The sequence below is a fragment of the Seriola lalandi genome, unplaced genomic scaffold (assembly GCF_002814215.2).
Source record: "Seriola lalandi dorsalis isolate HSWRI2012SDOR001 ecotype SW California unplaced genomic scaffold, Sedor1 jcf7180002054606, whole genome shotgun sequence".
In the NCBI taxonomy this organism is placed as follows: Eukaryota; Metazoa; Chordata; class Actinopteri; order Carangiformes; family Carangidae; genus Seriola; species Seriola lalandi.
The window spans coordinates 257,525-282,969 of NW_019525159.1; the positions used below are offsets into that span (position 1 = coordinate 257,525).

The 25,445-nt window shown below is 39.1% G+C and overlaps 2 protein-coding genes and 1 long non-coding RNA gene across 14 annotated transcripts in view; 1 reads left to right on the forward strand and 2 right to left on the reverse strand.

Moving 5' to 3' along the window:
• The window catches only part of alpk2 (alpha-kinase 2), a 17,773-nt gene extending 13,565 nt beyond the window's left edge, over positions 1-4,208 (forward strand). Inside the window, 7 exon segments of the mRNA XM_023419599.2 lie at positions 861-988; positions 1,075-1,119; positions 1,271-1,569; positions 2,130-2,218; positions 2,315-2,532; positions 2,628-2,676; positions 2,779-4,208. Of these exon segments, the coding sequence (XP_023275367.2) occupies positions 861-988; positions 1,075-1,119; positions 1,271-1,569; positions 2,130-2,218; positions 2,315-2,532; positions 2,628-2,676; positions 2,779-2,986 (1,036 nt within the window). The 3' untranslated portion in view covers positions 2,987-4,208.
• A 195-nt stretch (positions 4,209-4,403) lies between these two features.
• Positions 4,404-6,057, reverse strand: LOC111664822 (uncharacterized). Its single transcript, XR_002761457.2, has 2 exons — positions 5,577-6,057; positions 4,404-5,021 (listed from the first exon to the last, which is right to left on the reverse strand). It is a non-coding gene; the product is annotated as an uncharacterized LOC111664822 (long non-coding RNA).
• Positions 6,058-8,838: 2,781 nt separating this feature from the next.
• Positions 8,839-25,445, reverse strand: part of nedd4l (NEDD4 like E3 ubiquitin protein ligase) — a 42,061-nt gene continuing 25,454 nt past the window's right edge. For 10 of the 12 annotated variants that reach the window (XM_023419467.2, XM_087177429.1, XM_087177434.1 and 7 more), the window contains 18 exons: positions 24,638-24,775; positions 23,422-23,610; positions 20,356-20,553; positions 19,523-19,600; positions 17,611-17,665; positions 17,032-17,090; positions 16,590-16,655; positions 15,527-15,756; positions 14,591-14,712; positions 14,384-14,454; positions 13,988-14,083; positions 13,802-13,875; positions 13,585-13,645; positions 13,329-13,388; positions 12,856-12,963; positions 12,043-12,139; positions 11,484-11,556; positions 8,839-10,803 (listed from right to left, as the gene is read on the reverse strand). In XM_023419467.2, the coding sequence (XP_023275235.2) occupies positions 10,701-10,803; positions 11,484-11,556; positions 12,043-12,139; positions 12,856-12,963; positions 13,329-13,388; positions 13,585-13,645; positions 13,802-13,875; positions 13,988-14,083; positions 14,384-14,454; positions 14,591-14,712; positions 15,527-15,756; positions 16,590-16,655; positions 17,032-17,090; positions 17,611-17,665; positions 19,523-19,600; positions 20,356-20,553; positions 23,422-23,610; positions 24,638-24,775 (1,878 nt within the window). In that variant the 3' untranslated portion in view covers positions 8,839-10,700. The remainder of the gene's footprint in view (positions 10,804-11,483; positions 11,557-12,042; positions 12,140-12,855; positions 12,964-13,328; positions 13,389-13,584; positions 13,646-13,801; positions 13,876-13,987; positions 14,084-14,383; positions 14,455-14,590; positions 14,713-15,526; positions 15,757-16,589; positions 16,656-17,031; positions 17,091-17,610; positions 17,666-19,522; positions 19,601-20,355; positions 20,554-23,421; positions 23,611-24,637; positions 24,776-25,445) is intronic. The other 2 variants (XM_087177427.1, XM_087177428.1) reach the window with 2 other exon arrangements.

Genomic DNA, 25,445 nt, shown 5'->3' on the forward strand with positions numbered 1-25,445 from the left:
CCAGTACGATCCTTTAGTGAAGCTATAACAGCAGTGGTTCTGTCATGTACCCCCACAGGCCCTTACAAATGAACTTAAGTATACCTTCCTCATCCCCACCTATAATTTTAACAATTGTGTTCATCTGAATGGATTTTAATGCTACTAATTTTGTAAAGTGTGTATTAAAGCATGTACAACTGAACTGCGGTTTGGTCGAGTTCGTCTACTACTACCACTTGGACACTATTCTAATTGTTTATCCATTACTTTTAGCTATCTATTTCAACTGTTTATCCATTACTTTTGGCTAACTATTTTAACCCTATCTATTCAGAACTTTAAGCTAACAATTTCAACTGTTCATCCATTAGGTTTGGCTAATTATGTCAACTGTTTTCATTACTTTTAACAAACTATTTCAACTTTCTGCTGGCTGATAATTAGTTTTCACACACCAACATTCAGGTCTTGAGGCTAACTCCATGTACGGATATATTTCTTTCAAAATAAATTGCAAGCTAACTTACTCCAGCCGTTTTTCCACACACCCACTAGCAACTGCAGAAGTACATCCTGAGATACAATTGCTGCTGTTTGGGAATCACTGACCTTACGCATGTTAGCAAGATTTAACATTATATGTGATAGAAAGTAGAGGAAAGTAGGCAGAAGATGCAACCAACAGTGAAATATCAGCTGACACAATTTACATATTTGCCATACAAAGGATCCTGGATTGCCATAATGTATGCTATATAATTAAATGTCATGGTAAATCAGAATTTCAAATCATGTTCAGATCTAATGGCAGAAGGTGGTTGTATAGAGGTGTATGAATTTATGCTGTGCATTTTGTGACTCTATACCTCTTTCTGAAGTGCAGGGGATGAAAGCAGAGTGTCTGTCAACATTTCCAACGCTTCTCACAAAGACTTGGGCAAGTACCAGTGTCGGCTCACCAGCTTACATGGATCAGTCACCCTGGATTACCTGCTAACATATGAAGGTAAAAAAAAAAAAAAAGTAATTTAAAATGTGTGTTCAACTTGAGTTAAGGTAGTTTACCCAAACAAAACCTGCATTTCTTCACAGTGCTCAGTGAGATTGTCATTCCTCCATCTCCAAAGATCACCTCATGTGAGTTGCAATCTCAGAACAAAGTTTATTACTTTACACAGTTGTGATATAAAACAATCTCAACATTCAGTGGAGATTTATAAGTGTTTGGTTTTATTTTGTTTTGGGTTTTGACAGATAACAGCTGACATTTTGTCTGGCTTTTTTCCAGCTGCTCCTGTAGAGGTGGGAAATGAAGAAGAGAATGTCAACTGTTCCAGGTTGATGTTCAAAGAGAACTTCCTATCTGACCAATACTTTGGAGACAACCATCCTGTCAGCATCATCACTGATAAGGTCCACTTTGGGGAGGGGATGCATCGGCGGGCTTTCCGGACCAAGCTGCAAACGGGTCAGATGCCTCTTTTACTGCCAGGACACTCCTGTGTGCTCAAAGTTCACAACGCTATCAGCTACGGGACCAAGAACAACGAGGAGCTCGTTCAGAAGAACTTTACCTTGGCTGTGGAGGTAAGGACGTCACAGCACTCTGATGTTAGTCACAACACTCCTCCACAGCTCGAGGTATGATTTAATTTATTTTGTCATAGTGTCACTTTACATGGAACAGCAGATTTTTTTCTCTGCCACAAACAAACCAATAAATAAATAAAAAATAAACTTACAATATCATTACCACATTCATTTGCAAAGCTCGAGACTGATTTTTCTGATAAACATGTGCATGAAATGATGTGACAAAATGTAATGTTTGTCTAGATATACCAGATAAAATGCTTGTGCACAAGTGTCAAAAACTTTAATTTAGCGCACAACCTGACACTGTAATTCCAAGTGTGAGGGAGAATCTGGCCTTAAGGTAACATAAATACGCTGAGGCCCCCTCTCTAGAGCTGGTGTTTGGTTTGTCCATTCTGGGCTACTGTAGAAATATGGAGGTGCAACATGACGGCCTCCATGGAAGAAGCCTACAAAAGCTGTGCTGGTTTTCTATAGATTCACCATCATTATGTCTATTGATATTCTGAGACATAAAATACGTGTAATGTAATTTACTTTTTGCTCTTTAGGAGTGTCAGGTCCAGAATACAGCAAGAGAGTACATCAAGGCGTACACTGCTGCAGCTCAGTCTGTCGAAGCCTTCGGAGACGTCCCAGAGTGAGTGACATGTTTGATGAACTGTACACTTAATGCACAACATACTCATCCATGCTCTTTCAGCTGACACTACTTTGTTTCGTTGCTCTCACCCAGGATCATTCCCATCTACTTGGTTCACCGTCCATCCAATGACATCCCCTACGCTACACTGGAGGAGGAGCTGATCGGTGACTTTGTCAAGTATTCAGTCAAGGACGGGAAAGAGATCAACCTGCTGAGACGCGACTCGGAGGCGGGGCAGAAATGTTGTGCTTTCCAGCACTGGGTCTACCATAACACTGAGGGCAACCTGCTGGTGACGGACATGCAAGGTCGGAAAAGCATTACATATCTTACAATGCATGAAAAATGGTTTTATCTGCTTTATTATAGTGCTTAAATATTAATCAGATTTTTGTGTTTTCAGGAGTGGGTATGAGGCTGACCGATGTGGGAATAGCCACCTGTAAGAAAGGGTGAGTATTTTATTCTATTTTACTTTATTGAGAACAAGAGCAGTGATGGATGCAAGTTGTTGAAGCATTCAAACTGATATATGAGTTAATTTTACTTTTCAGATATAAGGGCTTCAAAGGAAACTGTGCCACCTCCTTCATCGACCAGTTCAAAGCCCTGCACCAGTGCAACATGTTCTGTGAGATCCTGGGCCTCAAATCCCTGCAGCCTAAGCCCAAAAAGTCTACATCTGTTCCCAAACCCAAACCCCAACCTTCTGCTGCACCCAAGAAGAAAACTTTTGGGCCAACGCTGAAGAGCAAGTCATAACAAAAGGGGAAATTCATGGACTAAAGGTGTGATTATTAATTTAAATTGTGAGTTTAAGCTGGTTTGAGTTGCTTCTCTGACGTGGGCTTCGTCATGCAGAGTCTGAGCCAACCACAAGACGTTGGGCTGCTGCAGGCCAGAGGTTGGAGACAGATGTATCTGACTCTGAAGGGAGCGATTGTTACACAACCAGTAGCTGTTGTTCCATAAGAGAGCTCGCTTCATCTCATGTTGAACATTTGAGAGATATATTTTTATTTTAATTAAGATTTCACCCAAGATTTATGAGAGTTTGTGCACTGTATTTATGATCTAGGGGAAGAAACCTCACAAGTTTTTGGAAAACTGTGACAAATGTAAGACTTGAATACTTGGAAAAGATAAATAGTGTAGTTTATCTACAGTGATGAACTGTGATGTCTTAGATTGCTTTATTGATTACGTGTGATTTTTCTTTACAGATCAATGCTGAGTTTTTTTTCCTTGTTTTTCTACTTCAGTGATGTTTTCAAACTATTAGTTCATTAAATTAATGAACTTGTTTATTTCTCAGAGGAAATGTCTTTGAAGTAGGTTGTACGATAAAATACACACAATAAAGGAGAGTTGTTATATGGATGCTGGGTTACACGGTATGAGTGGGTATATTTTGTGTGTTTGGTTTGCGAGGTATTTGATGAAGGCTTATTTAGTGAAATTCATTATTATAATCTTTGCTCATTTATTATTGCTACTGTTTCATGATTAGCTCATGTTTATATTCTGGAAAACAACAAAAAGGCATTTTTTACACAAAAAGCTCATGTAAAGTGTAACTGTGAATGTATTCACTGAAACTGATTTATCAATTTGTCACTTTATTATCTGAGACAATTCTGTTTGTAAGATTGAATTGAAACTTCTGGCATCATTTCGAGGATCTGTGCTGCACTGGTCTGGGTCAAACTACGTTAAAGACATGTAAAGCTAAAACCAATAATCACACCACACTAACCTAACAACACACTGCCAAATCTACTTTCATACACAGCTCATATGATCTCAGTAGCATGCCAGCTATTCAACTGAAGTCCCCGACTGTCTTTATATAATAAGCCTCTGTGTCCTACTCTCACTGTTGCCTTTTAATCCCTGACCCAAATTGCTGACATGGCTCTCAGGTTGGGGCTTTGACCAGTGTGCAAACAAACTTGGTTATTAAAGAGATGTTGCTGGTTGAAAATGCTTTCTGGCTTCTTTGTCACTTCACATTTTCTGTAATGTAATAAGAAGGGAAGGGGGGGCGGGTCATGCAACATGACTTTGACAGTGTGTCTACGTCAACATGCAAATATCTGCTTGTCTGGTGTTAGAGCAATTTTTAAAATGAGAATTTCATGTGTTGTGTAATTCTTCCGAGTGGCTTATATGCAAAAGGTCACAAAAAACAAACACTTGTTTATTATTTACTCGATTTGCATGGATGAAAACTCTACAGTCACATAATGTAGCATTGAATTAGACCTGTTTACATGTTGAACGATGACGGTGAAAGAAATGGTGGGGGCATGGAAACAAATAAGCCCTCTATTCCCATCCATACTTACAGGAGAAGGTCTGCAGCAGCAAGTTAGCGCCTCAAATGCAAAAGAAAGTAGGTCACACTAAGAGGCTCGAGATCATGTACAGTGTGTCATCTCATTATGTCTATTTCCATCTGTGCCCCTCCTGCATGGTGCAATGTGTCCCATGCTATAGCAGCTATTGACACTTGGACACATTTGCATTATCTATAAGTAAACTATTTTAAATCTGAAAAAAAAAAAAAAGATTACACAGAAGCCACAAGACAAAGAAATGACTGAAATTAAAAATGAAAAAATGAAATGGAGGGATACACTGAAGTCCTTTTCACACTGTAGCTATTTAGTGTGATAATGGCGTTTGACACACAGGACACAAACACCATTGTCACACTCCACAGCTCTGGAGGACAACGTTTGTAGTGGATATGCAGATGGAGATGTTGTTAATAGAGACTGGTGCCCCGGACGACCTGATGAAATAAGGAAAAAAAGTAGTTTGTTGACGTGGCGCAATGGAGCGAGGAAAAATGTCAAGGTTCACATGGCGTTAATGTTGATCACTCCCGTTAGACTAAAATTAAACAAAGCTATGATTTACGATTAGCCATGTAGCTTTTTTTTGCCAAGCCAACATTCAAGGCTTATCCAAAGTGTCCAAAGTCCAGTCCTGACTTTCACTGCTGATTGTGGGGATGACTGCAGCTGTGTTCACATGTGTGAGAAAGCAACATAGTTGGAGAACACCTGTTTGATCCCCTTTTTTTCCATTGTAAAAAAAAACAATCTCGCCTTATTTTTTTAAATGTGGCTGATAAAATACTGGTTGTCTAGACTGTGTGTCGAACTACATTCCATATAATCATCATTGTTTCTGCCTTTAACTATATTACATAACATTTATGACACTACATTTATTTTCTAGCTGTTAAATTTGTCAAAGCACATAAATGATCAACTTTGCAAATAAAAGTGTGAGTTACAAACATTGTTGAAGGATTCTGACCTGTTGCAGGACAACAACTCACCTCAGGTTTCCAGAGTGGATCCATATTCATTCATTCATACCCAATGTCAGTCTCCTGCTCCTGCTTCTCCCAGCCACTCTCTCTTTTCTCTGTTCCTTCCCTCTTGCACCAACATGTCATGTCTTTGTGTCCGAGTCCATCTGTGCCAAACAGTTAAAAGTCCAGTAGTGCGTCCGCAGCTGCAGGTTCACGAGGTGATCCGTGGTGCTTTTGGGTTTGGCGCTGTCCCGTCCAAGTCTTTATGTAGACAGAGCAGAGTTTGGACAAACAGCCAGTTCCACATTAGTGATAAGCTACAGGGGAAGTATTGATCGACCCTGACCAGAGGTAGAGGGTGAGGGGTGGAGGAGGGGGAGACCGAAAAACTGGTGAGGCAACAGGGGCCTTAATAGTAAGGTTTCACTGAAAGTCACTGTGAGCTGAAGGCGATGGAAACTCACACAGCAGACACAGTGAAAATGTATGTAAAAAAAAAAAGATGTGGAGTTTGGTGGAGCTGAAGGGCCAAAAAGTCAGGAAGGTGCACAACCAGCAGGCGCACGATGGAGTAAAACTACACACATAAAATGAAAACAAGTCAGAGTCAAGTCAGCACACTTGCATATTTGACAAATGTTTATTCCATATGTTAACAATCCTCACTGTATTTAAGAAATTGACAAACTCAAATCACTACAGTACTTCACCACATTTAGAATGACTCACACCGTGAATGCCCACATAGTTTCTTAAGTTAATGGTTAATAGATAGAAAATAGTTAATAGTGGTGATATGCCATGTCCCCAAAGATCAGTTTCATAATGAAACCTGTTACCTAAAGGGCAGATTATGAAATAGCATCCCTTTAACTAGTGGCCTGATAATGTGACACTGCTCAGTTTCCACCCCCTGAAACTCTAGATGATTAAACACAGTCTTTTACATTAAAACCTACTGCACGTAAACAGTATGACTCCATGATAAACTGAATGTTTTCCTGAGTTTAGTCTGATCCTATAAGACAACATCGTGATTATGACTGTGAATACAATGTATTACTGTAATTTACTGTTCTTGTTCTTTCTCTACATGTTTTTATTCATGACACCAAACCTCAGATATAGCAATGCTCTGCATGTTCAATCTACAAAAATGTAAACTACAGTACAGTACTACTGTGCTAGAAAGGATAAAGCAGACACACTAAACTTCACCATTGTGACAGCAAACAAAAATTTCTGTTACCTTTTTTCACTGCCACACATTTGCAATTTATAGTGTTAAATTAAAAATAAGGAGAATTGCTTCCAAACACATGCTGCAAACACACTGACTCTGTGATCTGTACACTTTGTAGTAAGCAGTGAAAGTTGTCCTCCTTCTCTTACACTTTGTATGTTAGGAAAGAATTTTGTGTTTAACATAAGCCAAAGCTATTTTTAAATACTGGTGAGTTTCCTTTTTTCAAATTTTGTGTGAATGCATAAGCTTTAAAATCATACGTCTTCTCTCTGTCCAGATGAGTCCAAGCAGATGAAGAGTTGAAAATGTGAATTATTAGAAGATGTAATGTTTTCAATGTTCAGCTTATTGCTTAAGCGTCCCATCAGAGTTTCATTAAGGTCAGTGTGCTGACGTAACATAGAAACAGAGGCCTGTCAGAGACATGACAGACAGTAAAAAGGCAGACTGCGAGGCCTTAGCTTTTATCAGAATGGTCTCGTCTTTTACAGGAAATTAAAGAAGTGTGTTTGATCAAACAACAGGCTTATTCTCATACGCACTTTGTGCCTTTTTTCCCTTTTTTTTTTTCAAGCAGGCAGAATGTTTTAGAAGGTGGATCTACAGATGAGTTGGCTGTTGGTTTGTTTGTGACCAGATTGGGGGTAGGAGGTCTTGATAAAATGTCCCCGGACTGGCAGGGTGGTTTTTATTTGCTTGTCCTTGGAGCTGATAACTCCTAGATTGTATGTGTGAATGAACTGAGGTCCCTTCACCACACCACGTGCTACTACACACACACACACACACACACACACACACACACACACACACACACACACACACAATAGAGAGTGACAGAAAAGAGTTGTAAATCTCATAGATTTCTAAGGACGGGTACATTTATTCTCTGAACTGTGATTTTATCACCAGGTGCTTGGATGTGGGGAAACTGGGCTGTGGTTGGCTGGATTTCAAGAATCAATTGATACTGTGAATAAATGAAAACAATCTCTCTCAGCAGCAGCAGCAGCAGCAGCAGCAGCGCCATTCCATGTGGGAGTACAACCTTTTTTTTTCTATTGCTTTTTTAAAACTGCGTGACCTGGCACAAGTAAAGATATGTTCAGATTCGTATAACTGCTACACTTAAAGGGCCATTCTGGTATTTCTGTGATTTTTAAGCCAGAGATGATTACAAACATGACAGCACAGTTTAAAACGTCAGTTCAGATCACCATCAATGAACAGGCAATAATAAGGCGGTTAAGGTGTAGTTTCTGTGACTACGGGCAAAATTAACATTTACCATGACACTCAATTACATGTAAATTTACACATTCAAAAGTCACTCAAGTGAAAGTATTATCAGTAAAATACTTGAAGTATCATTAGTAAAGTGCCCATTACGCAGTGTTGTATTACAATGTATTATATGAAAGAGTATTTTATTATTTAGATATTGTTATTGATGCAGATTAGGCCTTTAGGAATATGAGAAATCTCTAAGAAATATGTTTGTTGCTGTGAAAGAGTCCTAGGTGTGATGCAGGTAAGGTGAAAATCAACGTGGACCAAGATTTTATTTATGCTAAATACTGATGGGTTAGTCTAACAGTAGTTATAGTACATTTACAAGATGTTCACGTTTTCGATTTTTTATTAAATTTTTGCGAGTAACTATAGCTGTCAAAGAAATTGTGTAGAAGTTGTCAAAAGTATAAAATACCGGATGCACTAATGTAAAGTATAAGTTAACCTTAACACAAAGTTGTGTTTAAACACACTGGTGGAGTGAATCTACTTAGTTTATCTCCACTGGTGGAAAAGACTCATTAATTACAGGCCAATGGTGGAATTGATATTTGAAAAGTGTTGAAAATAAAGTTTTTGTGAATTTAAATTTGATAAAACTTAATGTTTTTACAGGACTGTTACAGTTAGAATAACTGCTTACCAATCTACTTTTATCTATTGTCTATCATGTTTTTATAATTACATTTCACCTCTAACAGGAGTAAAAGTAAAAATCCAGTCTCAATTAACTCAAACAACACAGACTGAGAAGTTTCATTTTTATTGGACTGAAGATATATGAACCACAAAGAGTTGCAGAGAGTGGTGGTATTTTTAACAAAAGTGATATTTCCCATCATTTATTAAAAAAAGAAAACCCTCTTAAAAAAAAAAAAAAAGACTAATGTTTACAGAGTCCTTTTCAGTGGGGGGGGATCACAGGAGGGACGACAGGGTAGAGAAAAGGGACAAAGTAAGAGATAAAATAGAGAATACTAAAGGATGTGAAGTCTCTGCTTCACTTCTGTCAACTTTTTCTACCTTAGCAGCAGCCCAGATTTACAGACTATTTATATTGCACCAAGTGCTCTGAATGGAAAAAAAAAAAAAGAGAATCACATTCAAGTTAATGACAAGACATACAATAGGCGACATGACCTCAGAGTGATCTATAAAGTGCCCTTTAGGTTCAATGGTGTTAGAAAAAGGAGAGAGAAACAAAAACATAAAAAAGACAAAAAAAAAACATTTCTTTGTAAGAAACGTGCTGCTTTATATTCAGTGGCAATCACAGCTTTTCTCTCAAACACCCGCGCACGCACGCACGCACGCACACACACACACACACACACACACACAGCTTCATTTTAGTGTTGTTGATCAGTAATACTTCTGTTAAATGTAATACATACATATATTTATATATCATGAAAGAACTTAAAATGTTTTTTTTTTCCTCAAGAACAATTTACAGCATTATGAACAGCAACAGGCATGAGAATATTAATATAATCATGACGTCTCAGAGAAACTACACCCGGTTTTAGTTTTCCCTTCCCAACCTCGAGACCGGTTACACGTCCAAATTACTATGTAGTCAAAGCAAACACAAGATACAGTTTCATGCTGCTTCCATAGCACTACAATAAAAACCATTTTATTCAACACATTTGCTATCACCATAACAAATGATATGGATTAATCATTTCCCAGACTAGCCAGATTTACACTTCACACACCATGTCATATAGAATCGTCAAAATAGTAAACAACATTGTTCATCAGTACAAATACGTTGAGAGTATTTTCCTGCCAGAATTATACCAATGATTTAAAAAAAACAAAAAAAAAACAAACAAAAAAAACCTGTTCCATGATGAGAAAAACTATAAAAATCATCTTTGGGGATTATGTCATCCCCCATTCTTGAATCCTTACCAGTAGTTAAAAAAAGAAAACAAAAACCTTATTCTACAAAAGGCTGCAGCGGCGATTTCTGATCACACAACATAAACAAGGCTCTACGGAGGGGTGTGGCCGATTTCCTGAAATGTGATTGGCTAGCATTCCTAAGGTAATCTGGTGTTGGTCTAAGGATTTGAGAGAGTTGTGATCATAGTGCCATTGCAGTTTCTTTGACAAATAGTGCATGTAGGAGCCAGATTAAGGCCATGCTAAGACCCTTCCACTGAAAGGGTACTCGAATACTGTGCTATAGTTTACATAAAGGAGCTATTGAAATGCATTAGTGTTTTCCAGCACTGTAGATTTTCACAGAAAAAGGGTAGAGGGGGAAAGAAACAGCGGATCAGGGGCCAGGTCTCGTCATTCATCGCTCATGCCTGTGGATATTAGATTTCAGCATTCGACAGTGCAACGCTTCCTTTCTTTCCCGAGCACCTTTAAGGAGTGACCTACCCACACTGAAAAGATATAAAGACGTAGGCATATTGGCTCGACAAGTCGCTGTACAGTCTCAAACCACTGTGCTGTGTTGGTGGCTCACAGTCAGGCATTACAGTACAACATGCTCGCATAGAACTGCTACAGCAGCTGGTTTGACATCCCTGTGGCTTTTTGTTTTGTTTTGTTTTTTTAAATTGTTGGTTGGTTTGGTGCAGTCAGTTTTAGTCGACCCCCTCGAAGCCCTGCGCGTTCTCCACAGCCATGAGGAGTTTCTCTCTCAGGTCCTCAAATGATTCGTAGGTTGGCAGATCCAAGCGGTTGAAACTGAGAGGGAAACATTTAATGGACACATTTCAAACAGGTAGCAAGGGATTCTGTTTCATAATACAAAAACTAAATGTATTGTGTGCTTATAGCTACGGTAGTGGCACGGCTCTGTGCATGGCAATGTCAGTCCGTTGGTCAACACTGAAATATCTCAACAACTATTAAAGGAATTGCCATGAAATTTTGTACCAACATTCATGATTCCCAGATGATTCATCCTGCTGACTCTGATGATCCCTGACTTTTCCTCTAGCTCCACCAGCAAGTCAAAGTTTTCCCTTTTCCAGTAAAATATCTCAACATCTACTAGATGGATCAGTACCCAGAGATTGAATCCCACTGACTTTTTCCTCGAGCTCAAGTGGGTGACAATTTTAATTTGTCCAATTCTTTGCTTTATGACCAAATATCTCCAAAAATATCATTACTATCAGCTGTACTCCGATTTTAGTTCTGATTGCCAAATGTTAGCATGCTAACATGCTAAACTAAGATGGTGTTCATGGTAAATATTACACCTGCTTAGCATGAGCATATTATCATTGTTACTGTGAGAATTTAGCTCAAACTACTGTTGAGAGGCTGTAAACTTGTTTTACAGAGTTGGTTTTTCTGTGCTTGTGTGTGTGTGTGTGTGTGTGTGTGTGTGTGTGTGTGTGTGTTCAGTAGTGACATACCATGTGTGAGCTCTTGGCAACTTCTCTGGTGTCCCCCACTGCTCAATTGTGAACAGCTGAGGACCATTAGAACCTGGCATAATAAGAAGAAATAATAATTATGATGGCAAAGTTGAGATGATCCAAAAATGCTTTTATGAGACCACAAATCTAACCTCTAGGTCAATTCAGCTGATAAAATCATCGCAATAGAAAGAGGAGGAAGGAGAGCATTTGGATAACTATTGCATTTTACATAAATAACTAATTTTTCATTTTTAGTCATTGAATCATTTAAAGCCTCATGAATAATTCTATAGTATACACAGTTCTGTGCAAAAAGTGTAGGCACTTAAGATGTTAACAGTACAGTACAGTATGACAGTGAGACATATTTATCTATCTGTATGTTTAGAGTGATTTATAATTCAATTCTTGGGACTGCAATCTATTTTTCTGCCACTTTTGCATTGAATTGAGTCCCTGCAATTATGACAGATAATGTATGATTTAAAAAAACGAGTGCCATTATGAAATTAGTTAATAATAAAAGCCAAACTCCTCTGGTGAGTTCACCTACCATAAAGCTCTGCAAAGCCATTCATCGGCACTCGTGAAGTTCCCGTAACAAACTGGAGGAGTCGGATTCTCTTTTCAGCATCCATCAAGAGGACAACCTGATAAAAGAGGAAAGATAAAATCTCTCAGTGACAAACAGTTTACAACATTAATTTATTCAATTTTTGACGGGACAGAATTTATTTATCAAATATCAATCGCCACTCTGAAAAAAGTCATTTAAAATTTGTACTTTTTCATTATCACAACTAGGTCACAGAGAGGATGATGAAATAATTCAAACCAAGAACACTTTTGCAGACAGTGTTTGTGTGTTTGTGTGTGTGTGTGTGTGTGTGTGTGTGTACACGTGTTGTTTGAGCTTTATCACTTAATCAAATGACATGACACTGCTGTCTGTGTGTGTAAAAGTGTATACATGCACAAATTATGGCCTGTGAGGTTTTTTTTTGCAGTCTTTGTGTGTGTGTGTGTGTGTGTGTTAAAGCTCAAGTCAAGACAGATGATAACCAGGGCAGGTAAAACTACTTTAGGCTCTTTCATCAGAGCAAACAAGTCTGATCTATCCAAACAGACTTTGATCTTCAAAAGCGAGGCCAGCGAATCTGCCGCCGGCCGGATGAAGGAAAAGATGACTGGAACCAACTTTTATTATGAAAGAACCAGATTTCATGACTGACATGTAGCAACATGTGGGTGACTACATGTTGGCAAAAACCTGATTGAGTTTTGAGTTTGAGGGCATTATAGCATGTCTTTACGAGTGTGTGTGTGTGTGTGTGTGTGTGTGTGTGTGTGTATCTAACACACATACCTTCCAGAACCACTGTATAACAGGATGGTTGGGACAGTAGCCGTTCTTGTAAACAGTGTGTTGTCTCCAGTCGTTGACGTCCACATCACCCAGACCACACATGAGCAGCTACACAGAGACAGAGGGGGAGGGACGACACGAAGAAAGAATTTTACAACCAGTGTTACTTTTCAACTCAGACAGCACCTCATACAATAAATGCTTCAGTAAAATGCTCTCTATCAAGCAGGGCTTCCAAATGAAACAATTCATTTTGAATAACTCTGCAAATTATTTTATCAATAAAGGGATTGGTATTTAAAACAAGAGAAAATTTGAGAATCTGACACCACTCAATTTTGGGGATTTTTGCTTTAAAAAAATAACCAAACCAATACATCGATTAACAAAAATTGCTGCAGATTAATTTTCTGTTGTTCATGTAATTGATTAACTGAATTATTATTTCAACTCCACCCGCAGGGTATCCATACCTCCAGTTCGTTTTCATCAAAGATCTTGATCAGATCTATGAGAATGAGCTCAGTGAATCCCTGTAAATTAAAAGAAAAGACCATAATCATCATGAAAGTACAATACAAGCAACACAAATACAAAACAACTCACTAAATATTCAAGATATCAATAAGCAGATTCATTAAAGTAAGTTCAACACATATACAAGGGGCCATCACAAAGTCTGAGGTCACACTGCCCCCACATGGTGGTAGTATTATTGCGCATAAATACCTCCAAGAAGGCGTTCATCTGCTTCTGGACCCGATTGACAAACCTCCACTGGATGACCAGGCTGTTGACAGAAGGTTATTGCGATGTGGATAAATAACTAAAATAACTTTTTCTGAATAGATTTATCTTTGATAATGTAGTTTCATGGCTATCATTATTAAATAAAAAGACAAAAGATGAAATAAGAGGAAACACATTTATAATTTATATATCTTACTCTATGTATTCCTTTTTGTTGTCGTTGGTGACCACCATGTCTGAGCCACTGGGCTTCAGGTCGACCTGGTATGTCTGAGAAAGAAAAAAGCATGAGGAAAATAAAATGCCAGAACATTTGACTGCAATTAGAAATCAATATTGAGATTTTAATAAATGCAAAGTGACTGATTTTAGGTTTGTGCACCTGCCCAAAGTTGTCCTCATCAATACAAAACCTCAGGTCCAGCTCAGTGGGATCATTCTCCAGGATCCACTTAAGAGAGTTGTAGTATTCACTGTCCTGCAGAGAAAATAATAATTCAACACAAAGAAAAAGTCATTCGTTGGCTTTTGTGAGATTATAGGGTTTCATTCTTAACTTGGTCAGAACTGCATTAATGTAGAACAACTTAAATCAAAGAATCAACCCCATGGGGTCAGTATTCATTGCACAGTTCCTCATAGAAAATATTATTAAAACGATTCAGCAAATTAAAGGGATGTTCAGTGAATATATATATATATTCAGTCTATTTCACTATGTCTGCAGAATCTTTGTGACTGTGAATCAGTTAATAATCTCGTCGCAGTGAGATCTTACCACAGACTCCATGTCTTTAAGGGAGATCTGTTTTCCCAGCATCATCTTGTAGAACGGTCGGATGAAAAAACCTGAGAAAGCACAAGACAACTCAGTGCTGTAGTTGGGGACACACACACACACACACAACTATTCTCACACATGACAAACCTCAACATACACAAACGCAATAACAAAAAAGACAGGGTCAAACATCAGGCTGCTTACCATCTAGTAGTTTTCCATGAAACACGGCCATTCCTGCCACACGCCCGATGAACTTGAAATAGGAGAGGTGATCCTCGTTGCACAAGCCAGAGTTGGGATTGATTTGGAGAGTGTAGTTGTCCCTGGTAAAACACAGAGGAAGAAAGTAATATCCAGGTTCCATTACCAGGTTATTCAGTAATGCTCAGAACAGTCAGAGGTAATAATAGCTTTGTTTATATTTGTGCCTTTGGTTATGGAAACCTTATGAAAATAAAATAAAGAAAACCATTTTGTGATTTCAAAAGAAAGGTTGAGGATAACATCAGTGATTTTATGCACCAAGGAACAAGAAAGTGGAGACAAAAAACTTCAAAGTGGCTGTTAAGCAACAGCTTCTTATTCAACTGCAGCTGCATGATAATGTTAAAACTAAATAATAAAAGTTGCTGTGATGAATAATCACAATGTGGTTTAATTTGAAAGGTTTAGAGTTTTAATCATTCTCTTATTTTTTTTATTGAATCAAGCAAACTGTAATTAAAGAAAGGGTTCGCTTTCAACAGCACCGATTATTTTATTTATTCTCTGTTACCTTTGCCCTGCGGGGCAAAACTGAGACAAAGTCAACTGAGTCATCCTCTACTGGTGCCAACAAAAGGAACAGAACATACGACACTATGATTATCTTGACGTGTATTGCATGTGGGAAACATTTGTTCCAGGATGGCTTTTTGAATGAGAGGAAAAGTTAATCAAAGTGAAAGGAAACTTTAAGTCTCATAGGGAAACAATACGACAGTCTCTACCCCTTTACCCACTTTTGTCCATGACTGCAAACATATAGAATGGTTCCTTTATGACATGAGCTTTGCGTGACACTGTGTCCTGTGTCACATCCTGTAAAATGCCTCAAGGGTTTTTTTCCTAACCACACACAAACAAGCAGAGACTTACGTGGCTGAGTATTCAAACAGGCCATAGTAAGGGTTGAACATCTCCTTAGATAAGAGGAAGAACCATTCTCTGGCCACACCGCCGTAGTCCAATCCTTTCTCTGACTCAAACTCGATCCACAGCCGTGCCTTCAAAACATCCGGCCTCTTCAGGGACATAATCCGACGGTACGACTCTTCAAAGATGTTGTTCCTGTGCAGCTTCATCTCAAATCGGTTGGGGATGTCAGCCTGGAACAATTCACAAATAACGCATTTTAATGCAAATAAAAAACAAATAAACAAATGAAAAGAAATCTGAACGCGTTTAGTTAAGTAGAGGTATGACCCTTTGTACAACCAATATATTTAGACTTATCAGGAAGTGTGAGTTTAAATACAATGTTATTACACGTCATTTACAACAGGCTTGTGCATAGCCGTCTTCACAAGCCTTCACCGTCTCATTATTTTATTGAAATCATTGAACAAAAATTGTTGTAAAGTGCAGACTGCAGAATATTGGTTGTGACAGTGAAAAATGAAGAAAAAGTCCAGGGGGTTGAAAGCTTTCTGAAAGCATATTGAAGTCATTTATCACATTATCATAGTTGAGAAATAAAATGCATCTGTTTCCTATTACCCTCAGTACACCAATCAAATTACTGACCTTAAACATGCTCTAACAAAACTGCCCGCTGTGTCAACATTAGGCAATTTTCTCTCCGCTTGGTTATTATTATTACTGTTCACCCATCATTAAATTCCAGCATTACAAAAAAAAAACTGTCAGGAAATTCTGCACTCTGCACCTACCAAGTGTTAATTGCAAAGAATATGAAATGATTGCAATGAATACTTAACATCTCAAACTCAGTCATACTGTGTCAAGAGAGAGTGAAGAAAGTAAGTATAATAAGTATGCAATCAAAATAGAAGCAAATGAATTCAATTCTTTTTTCATGCAGGGAGAAGCTGTAAGGGTTTGACTGAATTTAACTTTGCCTTGTTATAGTTATGTAAATGTTCCCCGACAAGAACCCATAAACCCAAGACAGATGTGTATTTTATAAATCACTTCTTACAGGTTTCTTCAATTTCTTCCTGAAGTAGTCATATTTCTGCTTGAACTCTCTGGAGTAGGGAACAGCCTGCACAGAGAAGAAAGAACACACACAAGAGTCAAGGAATGGTAAGGTCAACAAATGATCAATACCTTTAATAGGGAGCAGCTTGTGATGTAAACACTTTAATGGGAATACTGAACGACAGAGTGTAACTTGAGGAGGGGAGCTGGCAATGAGCGACAACAATATCTGTAGCTGTACACAGAGTGACAAGAAGGTGCTGGCATGTTAAGCGACAACCGCAGTGACAAAGTGATTTATCTCTGTTGTACAAAGACACACTGAGACTGATGATAGTGTGTGATAGATAGAGCTACAGTGTTAAAAGAAGAAGCTGTTGTTTCTGTGTAGCGACACTGCGGCAGCGACTCTTTGAACAAGTTAAGAGGAAACTACTCACAGGTCCTGTGATGGCTGGACTCTGCAGGCGAGGGTCCTCCCACTGTGTGTTCTTTGTATCTGGTTGAACCAAACACAAATAACACAAACTTTTTATGCATGAATAGGCTGCACAGTGACTTCTAGTGCTGAAATGATTAGCTGCTTAATCGATTAGTAATTTGAATGAAAATTCACCAGCAGAAATCTGAAACCTTTTCTCGTTTCACATTCTCAAATGTGAAGATTTGCTGACTGTCTCTGTTTTACATAATCATAAATTTAATTTATTCTCACTGTTAGTTGGAGAAAACAAGTATTTTGAATAGCTTGGGCTCTGGTATATGTACAGTAAATGAGCATTTTTCACCACTTTCTGGCATTTTAAAGACTAAACAATTAGTCAAGGAAATAATAGACTGCTTAAATCAATCAAGTTTATTGGTTGCACGCATAGTGAAACCCATCCATTAAGGTAATAAACGTACCTCCATTAAGTCATACAAAAAGATAGGGAATCAATTTATGCTGATAAGGTGGCAGATATACGGTATAGACATGACAAAATTACAAGCTTGGAAGAGACAGAATGTGATCTTACTGTGGTCAATGTAAAAGGTGCGTCCGTCTGAGTGAACTCTTTCTTCCCATCCAGGCTGAAAAAAAGGAGCATAACAAAGGAGGCGTGAGGAAGAAACACACAGTCACCATTACTTAGCTCTATTAAACAGGCCATGCTCAAATAGTAATTTAAATCCATCCAGGTTTTTGTTTTCCTTTTTCTAATTCATGTTTGATTGAACGTGACTGACCATTAAATGGTCCATACACTGACAGCCCAGCACTGCAGGCGGGGCAAGCTCAATCAATCACCACAAAGGAACTGAGAGGATTTTCTCTCCTATTTGAGTCAGGTCTGAGATAGCAGCAAGGCAGGGGTACGACCACAACATGAAGTTTGATCACCACTACTAGTTCAAACCAAAACACCACCACTGACACGGTGACCACTCAGTACAGTGTGTGTCTCTCTCTCTCTCACACACACACACACACACACACACACACACACACACACACACACACACACAAGGCACCAGCAATCAGGCAATTAAAAGAATTACAGTAGATTGAGAGTCAAGGGGTGGGGAAAGGGGCTGAGTCTGACAATCTGTCAAACTGGGTGTACCTACACTATGTATAATATGTGTGTTTCTAAATAAGCTGCAACTACATGAGTGGAAACCAGATTGAATAAATGATAACACATGCAGCATACAGCGAGATCCTTCCTCTAACATACAGCTATTTTTGTTTCTCTTTGCCCCTTTTTCAGCCAAATTTTCACTCGTTTGTTCATTCTTTTTCTTACTCTAACAAATGCCCATGCATTTCACTTTGTTCCACTTCCCCAACTCGTCTATCTGTCTCCTTAGACACTGATAAAAGTACACAAACATGGAGCAGTCTGTGGGATCCCTGGAGAATGATGGAGAGCTCCAAATGTTAAGCATCAACAGAAGGTGAAGATGGTGGTGGTGGTGCAGGGAGGGAGCACAAAGAGAGGATGTAATGTATTGATGAAAAGGGAGGGAGAGGTACAGTCCATCCATGCCGGTCATGAGAAAGAAAGAGAAGAGAGAGAAAGAGAGAGGAAAAAAAAAAAAATAGTGCAAGGCTGTCTGCAGGCATTTGACCAGATCGGACCAGACCAGACAGGTAAGTAAGGCAGGCAGAGGGAGGGAGGCACCAACCAACCTCCTCTGGTAGGTTCTGCCAAACAGACATGGCCGGGTGTAGAAGAAGTAGCATACATTAGATCCACCAGAACGGAGTGAAAAAAGAGAAAGAGAAAGAGGGAGAGAGAGAGAGAACACACACACATGCACACACCATACAAGCCTGTGAGATGTACAAACCCATGAAGCTTTGATTATTCAACATCTAGCTGTGGTAATGTTAGGCCCACTTGTTGGGAGATTGTCTTTGTCACAGAGATAATAGTGCAGGTGACAGACAGTCTTCACCACCTAATTAGGGATTATCACAGCCCCCAGACTCTGCTCTCTCATCCTCGCCAGTTGCATTCTCCCACTGCCCCCCTCTTTTCTAACAGGACTAAAAAGGAAATGTCTAATACTGTCTCATCACATGATCAAGTCTCATCTTTTACTGCAAAAGCCACATTCACATACTTTACATCAAACATACACTGACCATTGAGTCAAGCTAACTGAGCTGACCTGTAAACAAAAACCCAACATGCAACATAAGTAGTCACTGATGGTGCAAAAATTTGAGTGAATACTTTTTCTGTTTCAAATTTTAGCTAAGAAAAGAGATTACATGGTTATGGTCATCTAAACAGGTTGATCTGTTAAACATATAATAGAGAGCACAGTGGTAATTGCGTAACAAAGCTTAGCAATTATTGGGAACTATGAGGCTGTTATTAGTGGGCTTTGTGGAGCAAAGGTTAAATATGTAGCTGATCTTATTGTGACTGTACTTACAGGAAGAGGTCCAAGGTCACCGGGCTCCATCGAGTTCTTATTCCTCATATGGACTGGATACTTCAACCTGGGATCCTCCTGGTAGTCAAAAGCAAAAGGGAAGGAAGGATTTAAATCGTAAATACAGCATTTTATAGTTGCTGTAGTTCCAGGATAAAAACAGCAACTCATAAATATTACACTACTCCCACAAAGTTCACTTTGTCTGAAGAGATGAATCCTAATAAGGGCTAAAGTAAACATGTAATTGACTTTCACACCACCAGGTGTCACTATAAGATCAGTGAGATCAACACCAAACACAGCCCTAGATTTTTGGTGCCTATTTGACTGAAACTGTCAAATAATGCTCATGATCACACACAGAAACAAAACAAATAAACTACTAATCAATTTTATAACTTCATTTGCTAAGACTTTCTTCGTGAGTCTAGGATGTTTCTGGAAAGTACCACGTAAATTGGTACAAATTATAAGGAAAATAGAGAACAAGGTGCAAAACAATTACATTTTAGTTTCTTGTACCACAATCATTCATTATTGGAAACAATGAATATATTGATAGTAATCAAAAAAATCATACTGTATATGTTGGATTATATTCTTATGTGCAGACTTTATGTTGACCTGCTGTGAACTGAGGTTATGTGAGCAACTCACTAGAACTGAAAATTGTCTCTATTCTCCCTTTAATTGTTACAACACAACATAGTTCTTCTCTGGAGACTATTGAGAAACTGTTAGACAACTACAGACCTGTACAACAAATCTCAATTCTTCATGCATCATCTTGCCTAAAATGACATCACCCATCCTGTTATGTGTTAGCTCACCCAGGTGGTTGTTCTGCTGTTGTGGTCAATGAAGAAAGGCCGACCATTGGGGGCTATCCTCATCTCCCAGCCTGGGGGCAGGAAGCTCTGCTGTGTCTTGTGTTGTGACTTGGGGGAACTGTAGGGGGATGGCTGGGGAGACTGGGGGTTTGAGAATGTGTCCTTCACAGCCCTCCGTACCTGGATATTATTTGCTCCCTGGAAACAAAATGGAAAAATAAGGAAATTTAAGTTGTAAAAAAAAAAAATCAAAGTTGTAACTGAATATGAATGACCGACTGCATGAGACAAATGAACAATGCAGACATTAACAAGGGTGGAAATGAGTCGTCCAAAAGTTGCCTCGGTGTTCTATTAGAAAACTAAATAATATTAGAAAAGACCTAGGAAAAAAACACCACCATCATCACCACAACATCATAACAAAGAAAGCCGGGGGTAAATCTTTTGATTTCCATGTAAAGCAGGAGGGAGCTAATCAACACCCATGCTGCATACTCCACCAGCCTGTCAGTCAAAATGCCAGCAGAAAAGTGCATCAATTCTTGATAAGCTCTACAGATTTCAGCTTTTTCCAATTCCCTAGTTGTTGCCTCTGAGGTTTAACGGTACGATAACTGCTCTTTTTGTAGATTTTCCCTCTGCAATGGTTCCCTGAATGGTGTAAAAGTCCAAGAAAAAGTGAAGCTAATTCACTGCAGCACTACCAAAACTCTTCATTCATCCATTTGTAGCAATAGAGACCTTGGTCAAGGGTAAAAGAAAAATGAGTTGCAACATGATATCACTAGTCCAAAACACATGTATCTCCTGGAAATCTAACATTTCTGGCATCTTAAAAGCATCTAAAGCAGCATTAAACAGACTAAGGTTTGCCAAGCTTAATTAGTGTTCCCACCTCACATTGTTCTTTTAGCTGTAATTATCACTGACTGATCTGATTTTTAACAAAAGGAAAACTGCATTAATTAATTCACAGACCTTCCACCTTCTCTGGAAGTTGTAATTACAACATCCTGCTGTGAGTGTTTCACTTCCACAATGCCTTATGAAAACACACACACCTTAATTAAACTTCCTGCAGGTCTCTTCCCTTGGTGGTAGCAAAGGCTCCTCACCCCTGAGTGAAGCCATTAAATGCAGTGTGAGGTCAAAAAGAGACCATCTTTTTTTGGATGTGTGTTGATCCTAATTAGCAAAGTTTATGTGGTGTATTTATAGATACACTGCATAATTTAAAGTTCAAGATAAATGTTATTTTGTATAGAGGATCAAGAACTAAATCAAATGTTTCTAAAGTTTTCTAATACTTAAGTCCATCAGATGCTTTTAGATGCAAGTGTGTGTACATATGCACACACAAAACTTTAATAACACTAACATACACCAAAACCCACACAGAGTTACGATGAGAGTATGTTATGCAACAGAATCCAGTCCGGCATCCAGAATAATATGTTATTATTTCCAAAGGTTATTTGCCTAACAGCCTTAAAAACACTTGCCCGCTCAAGTCAAAACAAAAAAGTGGAAATTTCAATGTGCTACCTTTAGTTTCATGTAGTTATTAATTCACACATAAATCACCTGCCCTGTTTGATTATTAAACTCCCCTGACCAATGAGTAAGAGACTGGCTTCATGATAATGTTGTAAATTTAAAGCCAGGATGTGAAAAATGCCGACATACCGCAGAGAAATTAGGAATGACTCTATGAGCCATTATTGATCACTGACAATCAGATTATTTAAGATCTGTGATCAAAACACTCTGCAGTAATTGAACAATGGTCCACTCTTTGTCAAACAAAGCAATAATTCAATTTGTCACTGCTTGGGCTCAGGCCAACATTCTGAATGGACATGCAGTGGCTTCAGGCTAAAAGCACTCCACTCATGCCTACTTGCTTCAGGGCCAAGTTCCATTAAGATATTTGGTGGTTGGAAGCTTTTTAGTTTATAACAGCTGCAGGCTCAGGACTTCCAGTACTTGAGGTGTTTGAGTTAATCTTGAATGCTCACTTATTCCTTCATAAAAGACACTGCAGTTGCGAGATAAAGAAAAGGGAAAGGCTTTATGACTGTTTACTGTCTGATTTACCACTCTTTGCAAGTGATGATTGTGGAAATTCATATCTCAATAAAGATTTAAAACAAGGAAATATATCATGCAGCTAGTATATCTATTATTAAAAAAAAGAAAGGGTGACTTAAAAATGAAATGCACAGCTCTCTAAGGTATTCACAAAGGATGCCATGTCGTACAAATGAATCTTGAAAGGTTAACCATAATATAGAATAGAACAGAATTTTCATTTGCTTTTGTGGCTGCCTTTGTGTTAGTAAAATGGCTCTGGATCCTAGGTTTGCTTTAGCAGATTACGAAAACCATTTGGGACCTGTGATCAATTTAAATAATTTAGTCATTCAGCAGCAACTGGATGAATCTGCCATCTTGGATTTACCACACCAGCTTCATCCTGTTATTGCTATTGCTTCAAAACAAGCTGTACTGCAGAATGAAATGCTGACTGGGCATACTGTTGACAACAAACTCCTCATTGTGATTAACAAAGCTTGAGTAAAGCTCAGACCGTTTTGTGTGGTGAGTGATAGTTTACTGCTCAGCCCTCAGCTCATGATATGTTGAGGATGAAAGAAAGAGCTTTATGAAGAAAGAAAATTGTCACCAAGGGAAAGATGAAAATAAGAGACGAGGAAAAAAGTCTGGTTAAATGGTGAGATTAACACTTTCATAGGGGAGGCAAGGATGGGAAGAGAGAAGAGCAGCAGCATGACAGACCTGAAAGGAAGAAAGAAAATAGATGAGAAGTGAAATATTAAAGAAGGAAATTGAGGATTCGCCGATATTTACCGGTGAGGATCACGATTTGGCCATCTACTAAGGGATGGGCGTACTGATACAATGAAGGATGCATGAAAGGAAAGTGAAAAAGGGTAAGGATTGGAGAAAAAAGGAAGAAGAAATAAGTATTCCTCAGGTAGTGAAAAGAGGGAAAAGATATGGGTATGGAGGAGAGGGACGGTGCAGGTGGCTAATTCTCACCTCCATGGGGGTGGAAAGGGTGACAGTAGGGGAGCTGAGGCTACGAGGTCGTCGGACTTGGGGCTCATGGAGGTGGTTGCTGGAGGCATTGGAAGAGGAGGAGGGGGTGGATGCGGGTGCCAGGGCCGAGGCTCCTCCTGATGCCGATGCTGCTGCGGCTGCTGAGGTGCTGGCTCCGTCTTCAGTCAGCTGTCAGTGAGAATAGCACTTTTGAGGTTAATGGAGGGTTGGGAGTAAGGCAAATGATGCTGTTTTGCGTAAACTTTTCCCCATCACACTGTAAGCCATGCTCTCATGGATGCTTGTCTGCACCGGAGAGGTCTGGATGCAAGCTTTTCTCTCAGGAAAATGAGCTCCTAAAATGTCAAAAGCATGGGTCATTTAGGCCCAAGAAAGCAATCATTTATGTCACTAAAAATATAATTATTAACAATTAAGATTATGCGTCCAACAGGAAAACAGGGGTAGGGAAAGGCTTGAAATTAAAGTGTGTGTTACTTTGAACCCTCACCCTGGTAGCAGGCACAAAGGGCATATGTAACAAAGACAAAATCATTTGGCAGTGTCCTCTCCTACCGATTAATAACAAAAACTGATGAGAACCAGAGAATGAGAAGACTATGATGACAGACAGATGACCAGCTATAATAAAACAACAGTGTTCCAATAAAAGCAGAAATAAAAGGATGATTTCAAAGAGAAGAGACGTGAGGATCAACCATAGCACCCAGTCTCATGTAGGAATCTCTCTCCCAGCTCAGACTATGTGGAGCTGCCTCATTTGTAGACAGAAAGAAAGGGGAAGACAAGTGGAAAAACAGGGTAGAAATGGGAAAAGGGAGAGAAAAAGTGGTGGTTGCAGTTCCATGCCACAGTTTAGGAAGATGTGACCAATGCAGAGTTGCACTTCATCCAGAGTATCAAACAAAATGCTAGACAAGAGAAGGAAGACGTACAATCATAAAGTAGGACAGTAGAGTTGGACAGAATAGGAAACTGGACAGAGAGAACGACAGAATAGGAGACTTTGAGGTTGCAAAGCTGTGTCTCTTTCCGTCATTCTTTATTGCTACACAGAGGAGAAACAGAGGGGAGGATAGAGGAGGAAGAGGTCCAGCACACAGGCCTAGGCCATGACAGGGGCCAAGGTAAAGTCCAGTCCCATGCATAGAGAGTCTCCAGGCAGCCCGACAGCCAGCCTTCAGACCTGCTGTACCTGCACAATTGGCCTAGTCCAGGTTGTGGTGCGGTTGTTATGGTTGACGTAATAAGTTCTTCCCTTGGCGTCCTTCCTCTCCTCCCATCCAGGGGGCAGGCCAGGGGTGGTCAAGGTGTAAGCAGTCGCCGAGGGAGACTGGCCAAGTGTGGAGAGAGCAAAGCAAAGACAACTAATCAGTACAGGCTAATATGCTTAAGGACATGTGGAGGGAATCTTATTGATATCTTTAAATGATTTGTGCTCTCACTCTCTTGGGAGTGAGAGCACAAATTATTGTCTGCCCAAAAGGATAGAAACGGATGTTTTCAATACAGGCAGGTAATTCCAGCAAACCGCATATTTTTTTTTCTCAGAATCTACTGACAAGACAAAGGCTTTAAAACCTTTTCACATTTGAGCTGCACAATGACAAACAGTTTAGGGGCAGGATATGACAAGAGAAGCTTTACAACTCTAATGGGAAAACAGGTGAACCTTCACACACAAAACACAATGAAACACTAAACACTGGTACTAAAATAAGCATCACATGGGGAAAAGTAGTGGAACATTACTACTGTGAGTGACCTATTAACCGTTTGTAGCATAAAGATTACAGAAGTAGTCGACCAAATGATCACAACATAGACTTTTGTAATATCGAAGAACTGTGCATAGATAGCACCATAGTACACTGGAGACATTATAAAGCTGATTTACGGCTTATTATCAATGTCAGCACTGATGTACATTTTTATGAATGTTCACACAAACTTGTACCGTCCCTCTCAGAGAGAACATTTACTGTATCATTTATTCATGTCAT